The 14,516-nt window shown below is 42.5% G+C and overlaps 1 protein-coding gene across 1 annotated transcript in view; it reads right to left on the reverse strand.

Annotated features, from left to right (window-relative positions):
- The window catches only part of COL16A1 (collagen type XVI alpha 1 chain), a gene marked incomplete at its 5' end in the record, with an annotated part of 120,300 nt that overhangs the window by 18,842 nt on the left and 86,942 nt on the right, over positions 1 to 14,516 (reverse strand). The window contains 8 exons of the mRNA XM_081334861.1: positions 863 to 907; positions 1,399 to 1,443; positions 1,766 to 1,819; positions 3,163 to 3,234; positions 6,480 to 6,542; positions 8,049 to 8,084; positions 9,570 to 9,623; positions 10,298 to 10,342. Of these exons, the coding sequence (XP_081190987.1) occupies positions 863 to 907; positions 1,399 to 1,443; positions 1,766 to 1,819; positions 3,163 to 3,234; positions 6,480 to 6,542; positions 8,049 to 8,084; positions 9,570 to 9,623; positions 10,298 to 10,342 (414 nt within the window). The remainder of the gene's footprint in view (positions 1 to 862; positions 908 to 1,398; positions 1,444 to 1,765; positions 1,820 to 3,162; positions 3,235 to 6,479; positions 6,543 to 8,048; positions 8,085 to 9,569; positions 9,624 to 10,297; positions 10,343 to 14,516) is intronic.

A 14,516-nucleotide genomic window follows, 5' to 3' on the forward strand; every position in this document is an offset into this window, starting at 1 on the left:
TGGTTTAAAAGCCTTTAAGACCAAGCACTTTTTTTTAAAAAAAAAAAAGGATTTTAGTTGTTGATTGAGCACTGTTTTTAATATTTCTAGTTAACTGTAGTGTTGTGTTTATCATTAAGCTGCGAAGAGTCTTGAGAGGTTACGTCAGATCCACCAGCTTTGGCTTGGCGCCTGGTGCTCTGTCAACAATTGGGGAAGGGAGGGGGGGGAGTAAATGGGCAATAATGCTGTATACCTTTATGATGGGGAAATTGGGAATGGGGAATTTTATTTTTTTATTTTATTTTAATCCCATTTATATCCCGCCCTTCTCTGAAGACTCAGGACGGCTTACAATCTAAGAAGCACAAATCAATGTGCTTAGCAATAGCCTTCATTCTATGTATATGCCTGCTTATTAGGGCTTTCACACACACACCCCAGCAGCATTATTACAAAGTCAGCTTATTGCCCCGAACAATCTGGGTCCTCATTTTACCTACCTCGGAAGGATGGAAGGCTGAGTCAACCTGGAGCCTGGTGGGACTCGAACCTGCACTAATTGCAGGCAGCTGGTGTTACTTAAGGAGGCATTAGCCCACTGCTCCATCAAGGCTCTTGCCTTGGTGACAGCTGAGGAAGAATACATTTAGACAAACAAAGTCCATATTTTGTTCCTAAGGTGTTCATTAACAACCACTGGTTTATATCAGTGAGAATGACAGTTTTCAGCATTCACACTCACTCCACTTTGGCCTTTCCAATTTTCAGGCAAGGAGAAACTGTCCCCTAGACAATAGATTTGAGCAATTTGACCTGAGGTTGAATAAATGAGAAGGAACATGTATCACATTTTGATCTTGCAATCAATGACAAGGCTAACCTTTTGTCCCGGCAGGCCAGGATGACCTGTTTTCCCTTTGAATCCCTAGAGAGAAGAAAAAGAAAACAATAGAGGCGCTATAAAATTGGTGACTAGATCAAAGTCAGCAGGCCCCGAGCACTGAAGCTTCAGGGCTGCCAGCAGAGCAGAAATCCATCTCCCTACAAAAGACCAGGGCTTTTTTTTGGTCATAGAACGCCCAGAATGGAGTTCCGGCACCTTTTTTGGATGGAACCTTGTAGGGTAGGGCAAGGTAGGTTGTATGATGTGTGTGAGTTCCAGCACCTTTTTTACTTACAAAAAAAAGCACTGCAAAAGACCCTGGCTTGAATTAGTATCAGACAACAATCATTACTGTTGATAACAGCTGATAAACATCTGCATGCCGAGACAAAGCGGAAAGGGCGTCATCTAGCTAGCTGATGAAAAATTGGCACCATCAGATCTCTCAAAAGAGTAAGTGATCAATAGAAGAAGAAATTCCTGTTCCCCTCTTTCCCAATGTCTAGTAAAATCTGGGATGGCGAACAACTTACTGGAGGTCCCATCATTCCTGGAGGTCCTGGTGGTCCTGAGTCACCCTAGAAGAAGTCAAGAGTTAGTGCTACTTAAAGAAAGAGAACAGCAACATCCCAAGTCTTCAGCATACTAAATCTGTCTTCTCCCCCTACTTCCCATCCAGATACAAACGGATCTGCTCTCTTTTCCCAGGAGGCATACAATACAACCACCACCTTGCAATTTTCTCAAGAAGCTGAAGGCCAGCAGACATGAAAAGTGGGTCACTTTTCAATCCTAAAGAGCCAGCAGTGACTGTAGGATGAAACCTATTACAAGAGGATTTTCCATGTGAATGTTGTAAGTAAGACTAGTGTAATTTGCTACTGGGACACACAGTCTTACCCGCAATCCTGGTTTTCCATCTTTTCCATCTTGTCCCTCCAGGCCAGGTGGACCCTAAAAATAAACTTAGATTACATGTGCATTCTTTCTTTGAACTGCCTAGAGAAAAAGACACACACACAAAGTGCAATGGTCAATGCTTTATGTTTATTTAATGCACTGCAAGTATTAAGAGAGCTTAATTTGCTGAAGTTTGGTTTATGGATGGATTCATACATATCTTTAAGCCAGAACATTTTAACCATAGTTGTTAAGATGAAAATAAATGAGCCACATGATGATGGCTCACTATAATGATCTGGCATGATGATCAAGCATAGTTTGTAATTGATGGCCCTACAGAATCAGAAATTATGGTTGGATGTAGACTTGCAGAATATCCTTGATGCTAAATTGGAGTGTGTATGATGGGGAAATAGTACACTACAGTTAGAACTGGAAACCCACATCTGAAAATTGCTGCAATATCAGCCTCTGAAGCTAAAAGGAAAGTGAATATTGTCAAGCAAATTTACGTAATGTTCTGCTTGTTAGACTGTCATTTGCTTGTTTGAGCAGATCATGGCTAAAGAATCTAAATGGATGGCTGTATAAGCCATGGCTTCTAGTGAGATCTGATTTAACCAAGTGCCCTTTTCCAAGCCTTTTCATAAAATTGGTTCATTTGAAAAAGGGCTAAAAGTCTCCTTCTGATCTTTATCTATGGCAATCTTACAAGTGGTTAATATCTTGAAACAAGAACTTCCTGACATTCAGGTGACATCATACCTCCATGACTCTTGTGCTCTTAGTACAAAAGCATCTGGGGAAGCAGGACTTCTTGAATACATGGCACACATAATAAATATTTTACAGAAGGATAGCAGCCATAGTTTTCCGTTACAAAAATAATAAAGCATCTTCCTGCTCCTTAATCCCCCAGTCTTTGCCCCCACCAGCTGCCCCAGTGGATGGAACTTTTAAATCTTTTACATTCCAACTTCAAGTTGACACAGTTTCCTTGTTTTAGGATAGGGGAGGAGGAGACACAGCAAATCTTAAATTTGCTAAATTTGGTAGTTCAATAACAGGATGGGCTGAGTTGGCTTCATCTTCTCAAAGTGACTTCTTAGGGTGGAAACAGGAAAACTGTGCTGCTTGATTTCACACTATGGTGAAACCAGCTGCCTTCTCACCTTCATCGAGGGGTGATTTAGACCAAGGGTGGAGAGCGCGCATGTGTGCTCCACTTGTGCAAGTGGTGGGTGGGCATGCACACCATTCAAATGGACCTGCGCATGCGCGCACTTGCCAGCCGCTCGTTTGGAACCATCTCCTCTCCTGCCCTCCTGCCGGTCCGCAAATCCAGAAAAGTTGGGAAACTCTGATTTAAACTACTGTGTCTCCACCTTACTTACCTGCACTCCAGGTTGTCCTGGAGGCCCAGGGGAACCAGCCATGCCAGGAGTCCCACGCATCCCTTCACTGCCCTGCAGAGAAAAAAAACCTCTTTCAGTGATTCAGGGCTGCCATGGGAAAGAAGAGCAAAGGAGAAGAAGCCAGGAGAGGACACAGCCTGGGCTGGGGAGAAATGTGGTTAGATTCCCATGCATCTCCCTTTCCATTTTTTTAAAGGCAGTCCTCGACTTACAACAGCTCATTCAGTGACCATTCAAAGTTACCACGGCACTGCAAAAAGTGACCGATGACCGTTTTGCACAATTACGACCTTTGCAGCATCCCCAGGATCCTGTGCTCAAAATACAGATGTTTGGCAACTGGCTCATACTTATGACCGTGGCCGTGTCCCAAGGTCATGTGATCCCCTCTTGTGGCCTTCTGACAAGCAAAGCCAATGGGGAAGCCAGATTCACTTAACAACCGGGTTACTCCATAACTTATCAACTGCTGCGATTCACTTAACAACTGTGGCAAGAAAGGTTGTAAAAATGGGGCAACAGAAATTTTGGGTTTTAGTTATGGTTGTAAGTCAAAGACTACCTGTATTAAATTTTTATGCTGCCCATCTGCCCCACAAGGTGACTCCAGGCAGCTTACAAGTTAGCTGCTGTAAAATGTTTCCCTGGTGTGTGTGTGTGTGTGTGTGTGTGTGTCACCTGAGAGAAAAGTCCCACTCTCTGGATGACAGAAAGCTGATCTGCTTCTGGGAGAAGTTAAAATTATGCTTTGGGAGCCCTCCCGGGGGTGTGTGTGTGTGTCCCATCTGAGCACCACAATATGCAATCCTTCTTAAATCCAAAGGCCCCTTTTCCCCCGAAAGGCAACTGGATTTTCTTGTGGTTTTTTCCCCCCCTTGTAAACACGTCGCTTCTCATCCAAAAAGTTTTTCCAGTTCTGACAGAACTTCAGTCAGAACTGAGGGAGCTTCTTGGATGAGAATCAAAATGTTTTCAAAGGGGGAAAAAACCTCCAAGAAAATCCAGTTGCCTTTTTGGAAAGAAAAAAAAAAGCACCTTAGGGATAACTATGACCTGGATCAGGGGCCTTCAAACTTGGCCCTTTTATGACTTGCGGACTTCAACTCCCAGAATTCCTTAGCCAGGCACGCTGGCTGAGGAATTCTGGGAGTCGAGGTCCACAAGTCATAAAAGGGCCAAGTTTGAAGACCCCTCCCAGAATTCCTCAGCCAGGCACGCTGGCTGAGGAATTCTGGGAATTGAAGTCCACAAGTCATAAAAGGGCCAAGTCTGAAGACCCCTGACCTGGATGATTGAAAATCTCCATCTACAGTAGACAATCCTTCTTAAATTTAGGCTGAAGGTTTACCTCCCTTCCCTTCCGATTTCCCAAGAGCCAAGTGAAACCTCCAGGCTGCAGTCCTGGCAGAACGCAGCAGATGTCAGTAAAAGCCAGCAATTGGAAGACACACAGCCCCCCCCCCCCCACCTTGCTTCTCCTAATCTCTTCCCTGTTGCAATCCAATAGCTATTTTTCCCTTGGCATCCTCAAAGGAGCTTCTTTCCAGATCTATACTGCCAATGCCTTCTCCATCCATTACCTGCAGAAAAAGTTACCGTGACCAGTAATATGAAGATAAAACTCTCTGCCTTCAACAGTGTGTATCTATTATGAAGCCCTGCAGAAACTCCTCCTTCAAGCAAAATACCCCAGTTCTCCCCCCTTGCTCTCCTGGAGGTTACTCCCCCCCCCCCTCAACCATGGTCTTGTTGGACAGCAAGCTGAAATAGAAGCATATGAATTTGTAACTTTGGGGGAAGAAGAGCCTTCGTTTTCCCCCAACTGCTTGCATAGAAGATAAGAGAATGTGAACGGATGAGACAATTCATGCCTTCTTATTCTTCTGCCCCTGAAATCTCTCATGCTGTGTCTCTTGGTTCCTATACCTAGTGGGAAGGCAGTCCAGGCAGTCCTCGACCTTACGACCAGAATTGGGACCTAAGTTTCCACTCTTAAGCAAGATGGTTGTTAAGTGAATGATGCCCATTTTCTTTTCTTTTTTTTGCCATGGCAAGTAAGAGAATCACTACAGTTAACTGAATCACCCAGTTATTAAGCGAATCTGGTTTCCCTCATTGACTTCACTTGTTGGAAGCCAGAGGGGGAAGGAAGGTTACAAATGGGGATCACACAACCCTGGGACACTACAACCTTCATAAATACATGCCAGTTGCCAAGCACCTGGATTTTGATCATATGACCATGGGGATGCTGTGACGGTTGTAAGTGAGAGGACTGGTCATAAGTCAGGTTTTTCCCCCCCAGTGCCATTGAAACTTTGAAGGGTTGCTAAATGAATGGTTGTGTGTTGAGGGTTACTTGTACTAATGGAGACAAAGTCTCTTTAGGTCTCTCTTTGTGGCTCCTTCTGTTCAGCTCCAGGTGATATTAAAGGACTGCAAGACCAGCATTTTAGATGCAGAGTTTGGGGACAGATAACATAACCTCCGGGAGGATCTCACAAACACAAGAGGACTTCCCACATGGACCTGCATCTGGAGTGCTGCTCTTGCAGAGGTCAAGTTGCCTAAAGATATAGGAAGGGGAGGGAGACACAGAACCAGTGCTGTCATTATCCCAGTTTTGCCTGCAGAGAAGTGCAGAAGAAGGAAGGAAGGGATGAAGGAGGAAGCCATGATGCCTCCGTAGCAACTGTTCTGCAACTGGTATACCATTTCAAGGCCAGCAGAGAAGGTGACCTTCATGTTTTGTATCTTTGGGGCTTGTTCTTCCGGTTTGGAAGCCATGACCCACCCTTCTTCTCTAAGCCCAGAAGCCCAGAGGATTCCTTTCCCCCAACAGTTTATATCAGCACTAAAACTGCAATTGCATTAGCCATGCAGATTTCTATGCATTCTTTCCCCCTGTCAATATTTGTACAGTTGGGGGGGAAAAAACCTTCCAGGAAAATTAATTGCAAGATAATTGTTTGCACCTTATGTGTGTGGTTTTATATGCGACTTTCCCCAATATATTTTTTAGAAACACACTGCATCCATGCTTTTATACAGAAATACTACCGTATCGTTTCAGCTCAACTAACCCTAATATATGTAATTTTCTTAATGCACCTTTCTCAAACAGCTTCCTGGTGTGAATGAGAACACAAAAGAAAAACAGTGTTTCACTGGATGGTGCAATTTTGCTCCCATTGAAATTGGGTGCCAGGTACTGTTTACATCTTTCCTGCTTCTTGCACATTGGTCTTGCTTCTTTTAATCTTCCCTCCCGTCAAGATTTGACTTTGGTCACTCACCTTTTCGGCTGGGGGTCCTTGAGGCCCAGGAGGTCCTGCTTTTCCTGGAAAACCTGGAGGACCCTAAAAAAAGAGACATCAGCAATGATTTTACAACTCTAAATATGCTACATTAGTAAGCAAAGATCTATTCAGTCTAAGTGTGGAATCTTGTAAGAGGACAAGCAGGATTCTGCAGTCTGTCTAAATTACTTGAATTAGGCAACTATACATTTTTATTGCCTATCATAGGGAGGGGACAAGAACTCTGCAAAAACTAAAACTGCCCTCTAATTTTACTCATTATCCAATTTTGGAGCTTCTGAGATTTGAGTTGGATCAGGTGCTTCACAATAAAGTGAGAATTTGATGCGAGGCTATGTGCTGTGGTGAAAAGGACGCTCATGCTGATCTCTGAATGGAAGATGAGTTGGTGTTTTGCCCTAATGGGCCAAGAGGAGGCCCCAGCTGAGATTTTCCAACCCAAGGAGGAGTCAGGAAGTGAAAAAAAAACTGGCCAGAAGGTTGTGTGGTTCTGTGAAGATCTGATGAAGTCTTTGTCAATGCTGCTAACATTGGATGTTCTTGCTTTGACAACAGATGGAAATGTAGCCATCTTTTCTCTGTCGCTTTTAGAGTTCGTTGATGCTGGGAGGGGGAATTTGGATGAGAGTCCAGCTAGTCATAACAATAATAACTCGGCCGTGGGAATCCAAGATTATTGCACCCAGAATTCATAAAGATTTGGCGAGCTGGAGAGCTGGGGAGAAAGCCCTTGCTTCAAGCTAATTGGGGAATGTGATTTATGACTGTTAATTGGAGGAGGGAATTGTGCTTTGCTACTTTGTGCCAAGGGGAAGGGAAATCAGTTTTGGGCTTTAACTATGTAGTGCCGATACTTTGTTTCTCGAATAAAAGATTCTTTAAGGTAAAAAACACCTCTAGGTTCTTTTGAAGAGTTTCATCTGTCGGAACCATGACAGTCTTCACAGGTTGTGCCTTTGGTTAGCTTTAAGCAGAATTTTTCGTGCTGATGTTCTCCAGCTATGCTGGACTACTAGTTCCCAACTAGCATGGTCCAAACTATAACTGTAGATCACCAGATTGGAGAAAGATGATTGGAAGCTTGTGAAAAGTTAGTTTGTGGTCTATCTTTTCCATTTCTGTACTGCCAAAGAAAGGACTGGGACATTTTTTTTTGGGAGCTTGGTTGTTTTCTTAAAGAGGCTTGTTATCCAACTAGGTAACATCATCAGTGCTCTGATGATGTTTCCTAGTTGGGTAATGAAATGTGTGCTAGAAAACAACCAAGCTCAGACAGCAGGCAGGAGCCCACATTTCAACACATATTGTCTTCTATTGGTACACTTGGTTTTCTCACACGTGTATTGCCTTTCTTAAACATATTTCTCCTGGGGATCTTATCCCTAAGGAGAATCTTAAAGAATGTCATTGGGATCTAATGCAAGAGGCTCTGTGACTCTTTACTTATGGCTGTGCACTGTTTCAACTCACAGACATTTTACAAGTGTGATTGTGTAGGGAGACTGACACTCCAGAACAAAATATTTTGGGATGTACCAAACTTACCGGTGCCCCTGGAAAACCAGGCTGGCCTTGGAAACCCTGGAAATAAAATAAATGCAGATTAATACTCAGCAATGCCTAAGATAAGGCAAAATAACCCCCTGAATGCAAGCTGTGCTGATCTGAAAAGCTAAGCAGAATAAATCCAGATTAGCATTTTGGATGGGAGGCCACAATGAAATCTCAGAGAAGCTGAAAAATGCTCTCAGTAGAAAGCAAGGACAAATAATTTCCATATTGGATTTCTGTATTATATCCATTTACTCAGGTGGCATCAAGCTCTTAAGAGACTTCCTTACTTCTCCCTTCCCTTCCCTTCCCTTCCCTTCCCTTCCCTTCCCTTCCCTTCCCTTCCCTTCCCTTCCCTTCCCTTCCCTTCCCTCCCCTCCCTTCCCTTCCCTCCCCTCCCTTCCCCTCCCCTCTCCTGTCCCCTCCCCTCCACTAAGGAAAACTTTAGGATGTTGCTAGGTAGCGCTTAGGTCAAGCATCTAAGCCAGGGGTCCCCAACCCCCGGTCCATGGACCGGCACCGGGCTGTGGCATGCCAGCAACCAGACTGCGCAAACAAGCAAAGCCCCATCCGTGGGATGCAGGCAGTACACAAAACCACACCCCCTCCTGTCTGCAGAAAAACCTCTCTCCACGGAACCGGTCCCTGGTGTCCCAAAGGTTGGGGACCTCTGATCTAAGCAACTATGACAATGAAGGTTGTAAATGGGGCAAAATTCACTTAAGAAATGTCTCACTTAGCGACAGAACGTTTGGGCTCAATTGTGGTCATACGTTGAGGACTACCTCTACGGCCAAAACAGTCAAGATGGTGGCCACGATGGGGCGATGAAAGCTATATCCATTTGTTATGGGTGTTATATGTCCAAGGCCATAAAAAAACTGTCATGGCTGACTCGCTACGCAGCAGTAACGGAAGGGGGGAGGGAAGGTATTGGAATGTAAGGGAGGCGTGGGAGGAAATGTGGAATGCGAATGTGCCGACTGGAAGCCTGAAACAGACCCAGCACCCCAAAGTCAGCAGCTGGGAACATCCAAGGCAGACAGACCACTCCCAAAACAACAAAAGTGCAAATGATTGGTGGACAATGGGAGGGCCGGGGGGGGGGGAAGGGAACATTTTCTATGCTGTTACAGGCGAAATCATTAGAACTGGCATTTCTACTTCTGTACCCATATGGAATTTTCAGTAAAGGCTTACTCTTGGTAAAAAGAATGTCTCAAGAGAGTCTAACCAGGGGGACGGTTGACATAAAACAGACAGAATTTTAACTGCACCAGCTCAGCTGTCCTCAACCTTTTTGACCGTGCCCTGCAGACACTCCTGTAGCACTCCAGATCAAGCCCCTAGCAGAGACTAGAGGAATAAACACTCAAGGCGGAGGGGCACAGGGACAACATTGCAGTGCCAGAAGACTAGGACACCCTCCCTCTCTCTGGATGTAGCCTGTGGGCACATTGCCCCACGCGGTGGCCGCTTTCAGAGTGGAAACACTCCTGGCCCAGAATATCTTACCTGGTCTCCTTTTTCTCCTGAGCTGCCTGGCAATCCTCGTTCTCCTCTGGGACCCTGATGCAAGGAGAGAATAACATCGGTGTTCTTTGCCTGTAGTTGTTGCAACTTTTCGGCAGACCTGAAATTCTCCCTGGGCTGGTTAGCCAGTGTCTGGCAGGCTTAGATGATGAATGAATGAAAGCTGGAACCTTTGTCCCTGACATGCTCCTTCTCAATTTGTAGAGCAGCTTTGAATCCAGAGAACCCTTCAAATAATCAGAGCCCTCACCACCGGCCTGGTGTGATAAACTCCAGAGTCAGGTTCACCTCCTTAGTGAGAACTAAGACCCTAGATCATATATAAAGTACACAAAATATATTCCCTTCCTGCATTCTCAAAAATGCTAACAAGTATATATATCTAAGGAGATCACAAAAGCTTGCCCTGTTTACTCAACCTCTGATGCCCAGCCTTTGACACTATCCCTTCCTTTCTGACTGTTGCCTATTTTTAGATTGGAAACCCCTCAAGGAAAGACCTATCAATCCTGTTGTTTGCAAAACATAAATAGGCTCCCATCAAACCATTTGCTACAGAAGGCAAGGCTTGCTGCAGCTCAGGGTTCTGAGAGGTGGTGGAGGCCTCAAGGACTACAGCACCCAGAATTTCCACCCACCAGATGCCTTGGTTGCAACCAAAGGTCCAATTGGTCATTTCATGCCATACGTAACTGAGCGGGTGAGCTTACCGAGGGTCCCATGGGTCCTATAGGTCCATCTGTGCCAGGGGGTCCCTGGAGAGCAAAAGGAGACATTTCATCAGCAACATTCCTAGACATTAGTGGAGGATGGAATGGAGGAGATAATTTCTTGAACTGGCAATTGTTGACCTAACAATAATGCCTTCTGAGAGTAAGACAGTTTTAAAAAGATCAAGTGCACAGTTCCATAAACTTGTTTATTATTTTTATTTACTAAATTGCAGACTTAATAAATCTAAGGCAATATATAAACAAAAACTATGAGAGCCTTGACATCCATGGTGACAGTGGGGTAGGATTTATGGGACATCATTAATGAACATTCCACAGATAGTTATGCCTTACTGAGATGCTCATAAAAATTGTTTACCAAAACCGAACTGTGAAATCTGCCAGGGGAGCTTCTAAAGTCCCTTAAAAAAAAACCCCTCAAAGAACCACAGTCACTTGTTGTAGGTCGGTCTTTGACTTACATTCTGGCAGGAGATGGTAGAGGTTGTGGGAAAAACCTCTAAAAAGGGTCAGGTTTGGAAAGGTTAATGTATAGCAATTTGAGTGAGATGGTCTTTGGAATTAGAACACACTCTCTCAGCTCATCAGTCTTCTTCACACAATGCACCCATGATGGATCTCTTTTGATTGTTGTTGATCTAGTCCCTGCCTTCCCTTCCTTTCAGTTCTTCCCACACATATTGTAGCCCACATGAAGTGAATGGGTGGGAAATGGTGTTAATTAGCTCCTTTAAGTATCTGGTTGTTGTTTTTTTTCTGGGTAAACTGGAATTGTCCTTTTCTTTGGCAAGAGACACACTGGCATGCAAGATGGCAGTCTGTGACTTTGTTCTTCTCCATTACTTGTTTTGGGTTGAACTTGACTATGTGTCATGGTTTCTTAGATTCAGAGAGAGTGACTGCCGTAGAATAATAGGGCTGGAAGGGACCTTGGAGGTCTTCTAGTCCAACACCCTGTTCATGGCAGGAGACCTCATACCATCCCAAACAGATGGTTGTCTGTTTGGGATCGTATGTCTATTGTCTATTTTTGAAAGCTTCCAGTGATGGAGCACCCACAATTCTAGAAGGCAACTAGTCCATTGATTAATTGTTCAGACTGTCAGGAAATTTCTCCGTAGTTCTAGATTGGATCTCTCTTTAATGATCTCCACCCATTGCTTCTCCTTTGTTAAGTTTTATTAATTTTCTATTTTCAAAATCAAGTGCCCAATAGACAACATGATGACTTAGGCCATTAGTGATTCCGTGGTACATGTAAGCTTCTTCAAACTAAGTCCGATATTATACCCTCCGCTACATCCTCTCTTCTTCTGGTAATAACCATTTTTCCACACTGAGCAAATACAATTCTTATTGTTGTTAATAAATATACAATTGCATATCAACATTTGTTACATTTTTTCTAATAGTGTCAATAATATCAGTTTAGAATACCTTTTCTAACCAAAGCATATCTTAAATGCATTTGCACCCAATTTCCATTTATTTAGTCCATATCCTATTTTCGCTTTTTTCAATTTTAATTTCCCATCCATGTTCAAAGTATCCCAATCATTTATAATTTCAGAACAAGTTATATTTGGGTAACCAAAAGCTTGCCTTATTCAAAGTTCTTAAGATATTCTTTTTCCCCTTTTCATGCCAAGATACGATATTCTGATTACAAATCCTATCCATCTAGGTATAATAATACTTCTATTTCTAACAAATCTATTCTTAACCATATTCAAACATCTAATTAGTAATATAGCATCCCCTCTAATAGGTCAAAGCTTCCGTTTCCTTCCATCTTACTCTAGCTTTGACAACTAACTTTCCAAGTCAGTGCATTTGGATCATCAAACAATTCTTCCTCTATTTTTGTATATATTATTTGAAACAAGAGAAACAATTAAGTTAAAGTATTTTTGGAAAAACTAGCCCGTTGATGTTCATTAAATAGCCTCCCCACAGTTCTGTTAACAGCTTTATCTTCCATTCCATCAGCTCTCCTTCCTTATCCTCCAGTATGTTCTGTGAACTTGGTTTGTGAAATGTCTTTTCCATTTCCAATTTATCATTGTGTCTTCTAAGTTTTCATTTATCTGAGTCTGGTCATTAGTTTCTTCCTTTAGATCATCAATGTTTGTGTCAGCATTCTCTAGTTTTCCTTCTATTTTCTGGGTTGCTGGTTCCTTCTCTGTAGTTATTTTCTGAGGTTGTAGATTTAAATTAGAAAATTTTTCTTTTATCTCCTTTGTGTTATTTTTAACCTGATCACAAGCTAAAGCCATTGTTTCTCGTAATAATTTCAACATGGAGAGAATTTCTTTCTGTGGTTCATCATTATTTTCTTGGTGATATGGCAAACTGAGGCTACTGGGGACAGATGTTAAGCTAAACATGGAACATCCATTTTATTTTTTGTTGTAAGTAGCCTTTATAAATTTATCCAACAACTAGCTGTTCCTAAACCTCCCCTAAGCAGATATAAGTAAAATTCAATTTTTTTTCTGTCCAATGAGAAATATATCCTTTCTGTCCAGGGAGAAAAAAGAACTGTTAAAGTTTGTTTAACAATCAAGATTTATAATCCAAAGTGTTCCATATGTTTCTTCTACAGGAAAATAGTTCCACAACACAGTTCTGGAAGTCAGTATTTGTGTTCATAATTCAGACAGGCCAATTTTAGAGTAATATGATCATCTCTGCCACACAGATAAGCAGCCCCCAAGTCTGTTCCTTTTTTTCTCAGCTGCAATTCTCAATAGTAAAAGCTTCCAAGGCCAGCCAAAGTCTTAACTAATTCTGGGATTCAAGCCAGGTTTCTTTTAGGCATAAATACATTGTAGTGCCATAATTCACCACTAGATGTCATCAATGACGTTTTTCAGTTTTTAAATCCAAAGCATATTGTAAACTTTTCAAGTCTTTTTTTTTTATAAAAAAAAGTCTTAAAAACACTTTTAGTCCCCAAATTACCAAGATATATATATTTATATATATATAAAAATTCCAATTTAGTCTTATAGGTTTCTCCATTTTCCCCAAGTAATTAATTAGCTGCTTTTCTTTTCTGAGGGAATGGTGCAGAAATTTCCTTTCCCTTTCTCATCAGGGAGAGTGCTTTGGGCAGATTTTCAGGAAGAGGTCTTAAAATCATAAAGAGAGGATCAGGTCTCACCCAGTTACATTTATGTTGCTGTAAGATTGCTTGATAGTGCTTGTTGTCTTCCGTTGTCAGCAACTTTGGACTGGCTACACAAATGTGCCCAGTCTTTCCCCCGCCGGTTTGGAGGGCTTCCTCAAATCAAACGGAAGGGCTGCCACCCCCACCCCTCCACGATCAATGAGTGTCCCCTCCTTGCTTGCTGCCTTTACATGGTGACTTTCAACCCTTTCAACCCTTTCCAGGGTCCCCCAGCAGGGTGAAATCAAATGCTAAAGAAGGAGACCCGTCTTTTTACATCTGCATGGCCGCAACATCAAAACCGGAAGTCTCCACCCATTTTTTTGCTTCTCGTCCTGCCTCCAGGTGCTTTGGAGAGTCAATTCCCTCTTCTCTCTGACACTCCCTCAAGTACTGGAAGACAGCTATCATGTCAACAAATTCCTTATCCACAGAAATGATAGAGAAGAATACATCAAGAATTTATGGAATGGCAGGCTTTTGATCAGAATGTTGTTTGATATCCAGGAAATCTGCTTCAGCTAAAACAGTGTTTCTCAATCTGGCAGCTTGAAGATATGTGGACTTCAACTCCCAGAATTCCCCAGCTAGTTGAAATCCACACATCTTCAAGAGGTCCTTGTTGAAAAACATTACACTAAAACCAGGGCTGCCTCTTTGTTTAGCAATGCTCTTGAAGTACAGCAGCTTACCTCACCAAGGTATTTTATATTTACCTAACTTAATATGAATCTTAATGCATTTCTTGCCCTTTCGTATTCCCACTTTCAGGCTGATTTATAGCAATGTTAAACAGTTAAAGCAATAAATTAAAACACTTTAAAAAAAAGCAGATGTAGCTACTATGGAACAAAATGGATACCAATGATATTTTAAAAATCCTCTGAGGATATATGAATCTTGCAGCTGCAAAGATAGGAGAGAGCTTTGCAAAAAAAGAGAGGTGAGTTATAAGGGGGAAAAAAGATTTTTTTTCTCCAACCACACATATCCCAATCTCTGAGGATGAACTCTGAAAAAAAG

Source organism: Vipera berus, assembly GCF_964194415.1.
Source record: "Vipera berus genome assembly, chromosome: 9".
Lineage (NCBI taxonomy): Eukaryota > Metazoa > Chordata > Lepidosauria > Squamata > Viperidae > Vipera > Vipera berus.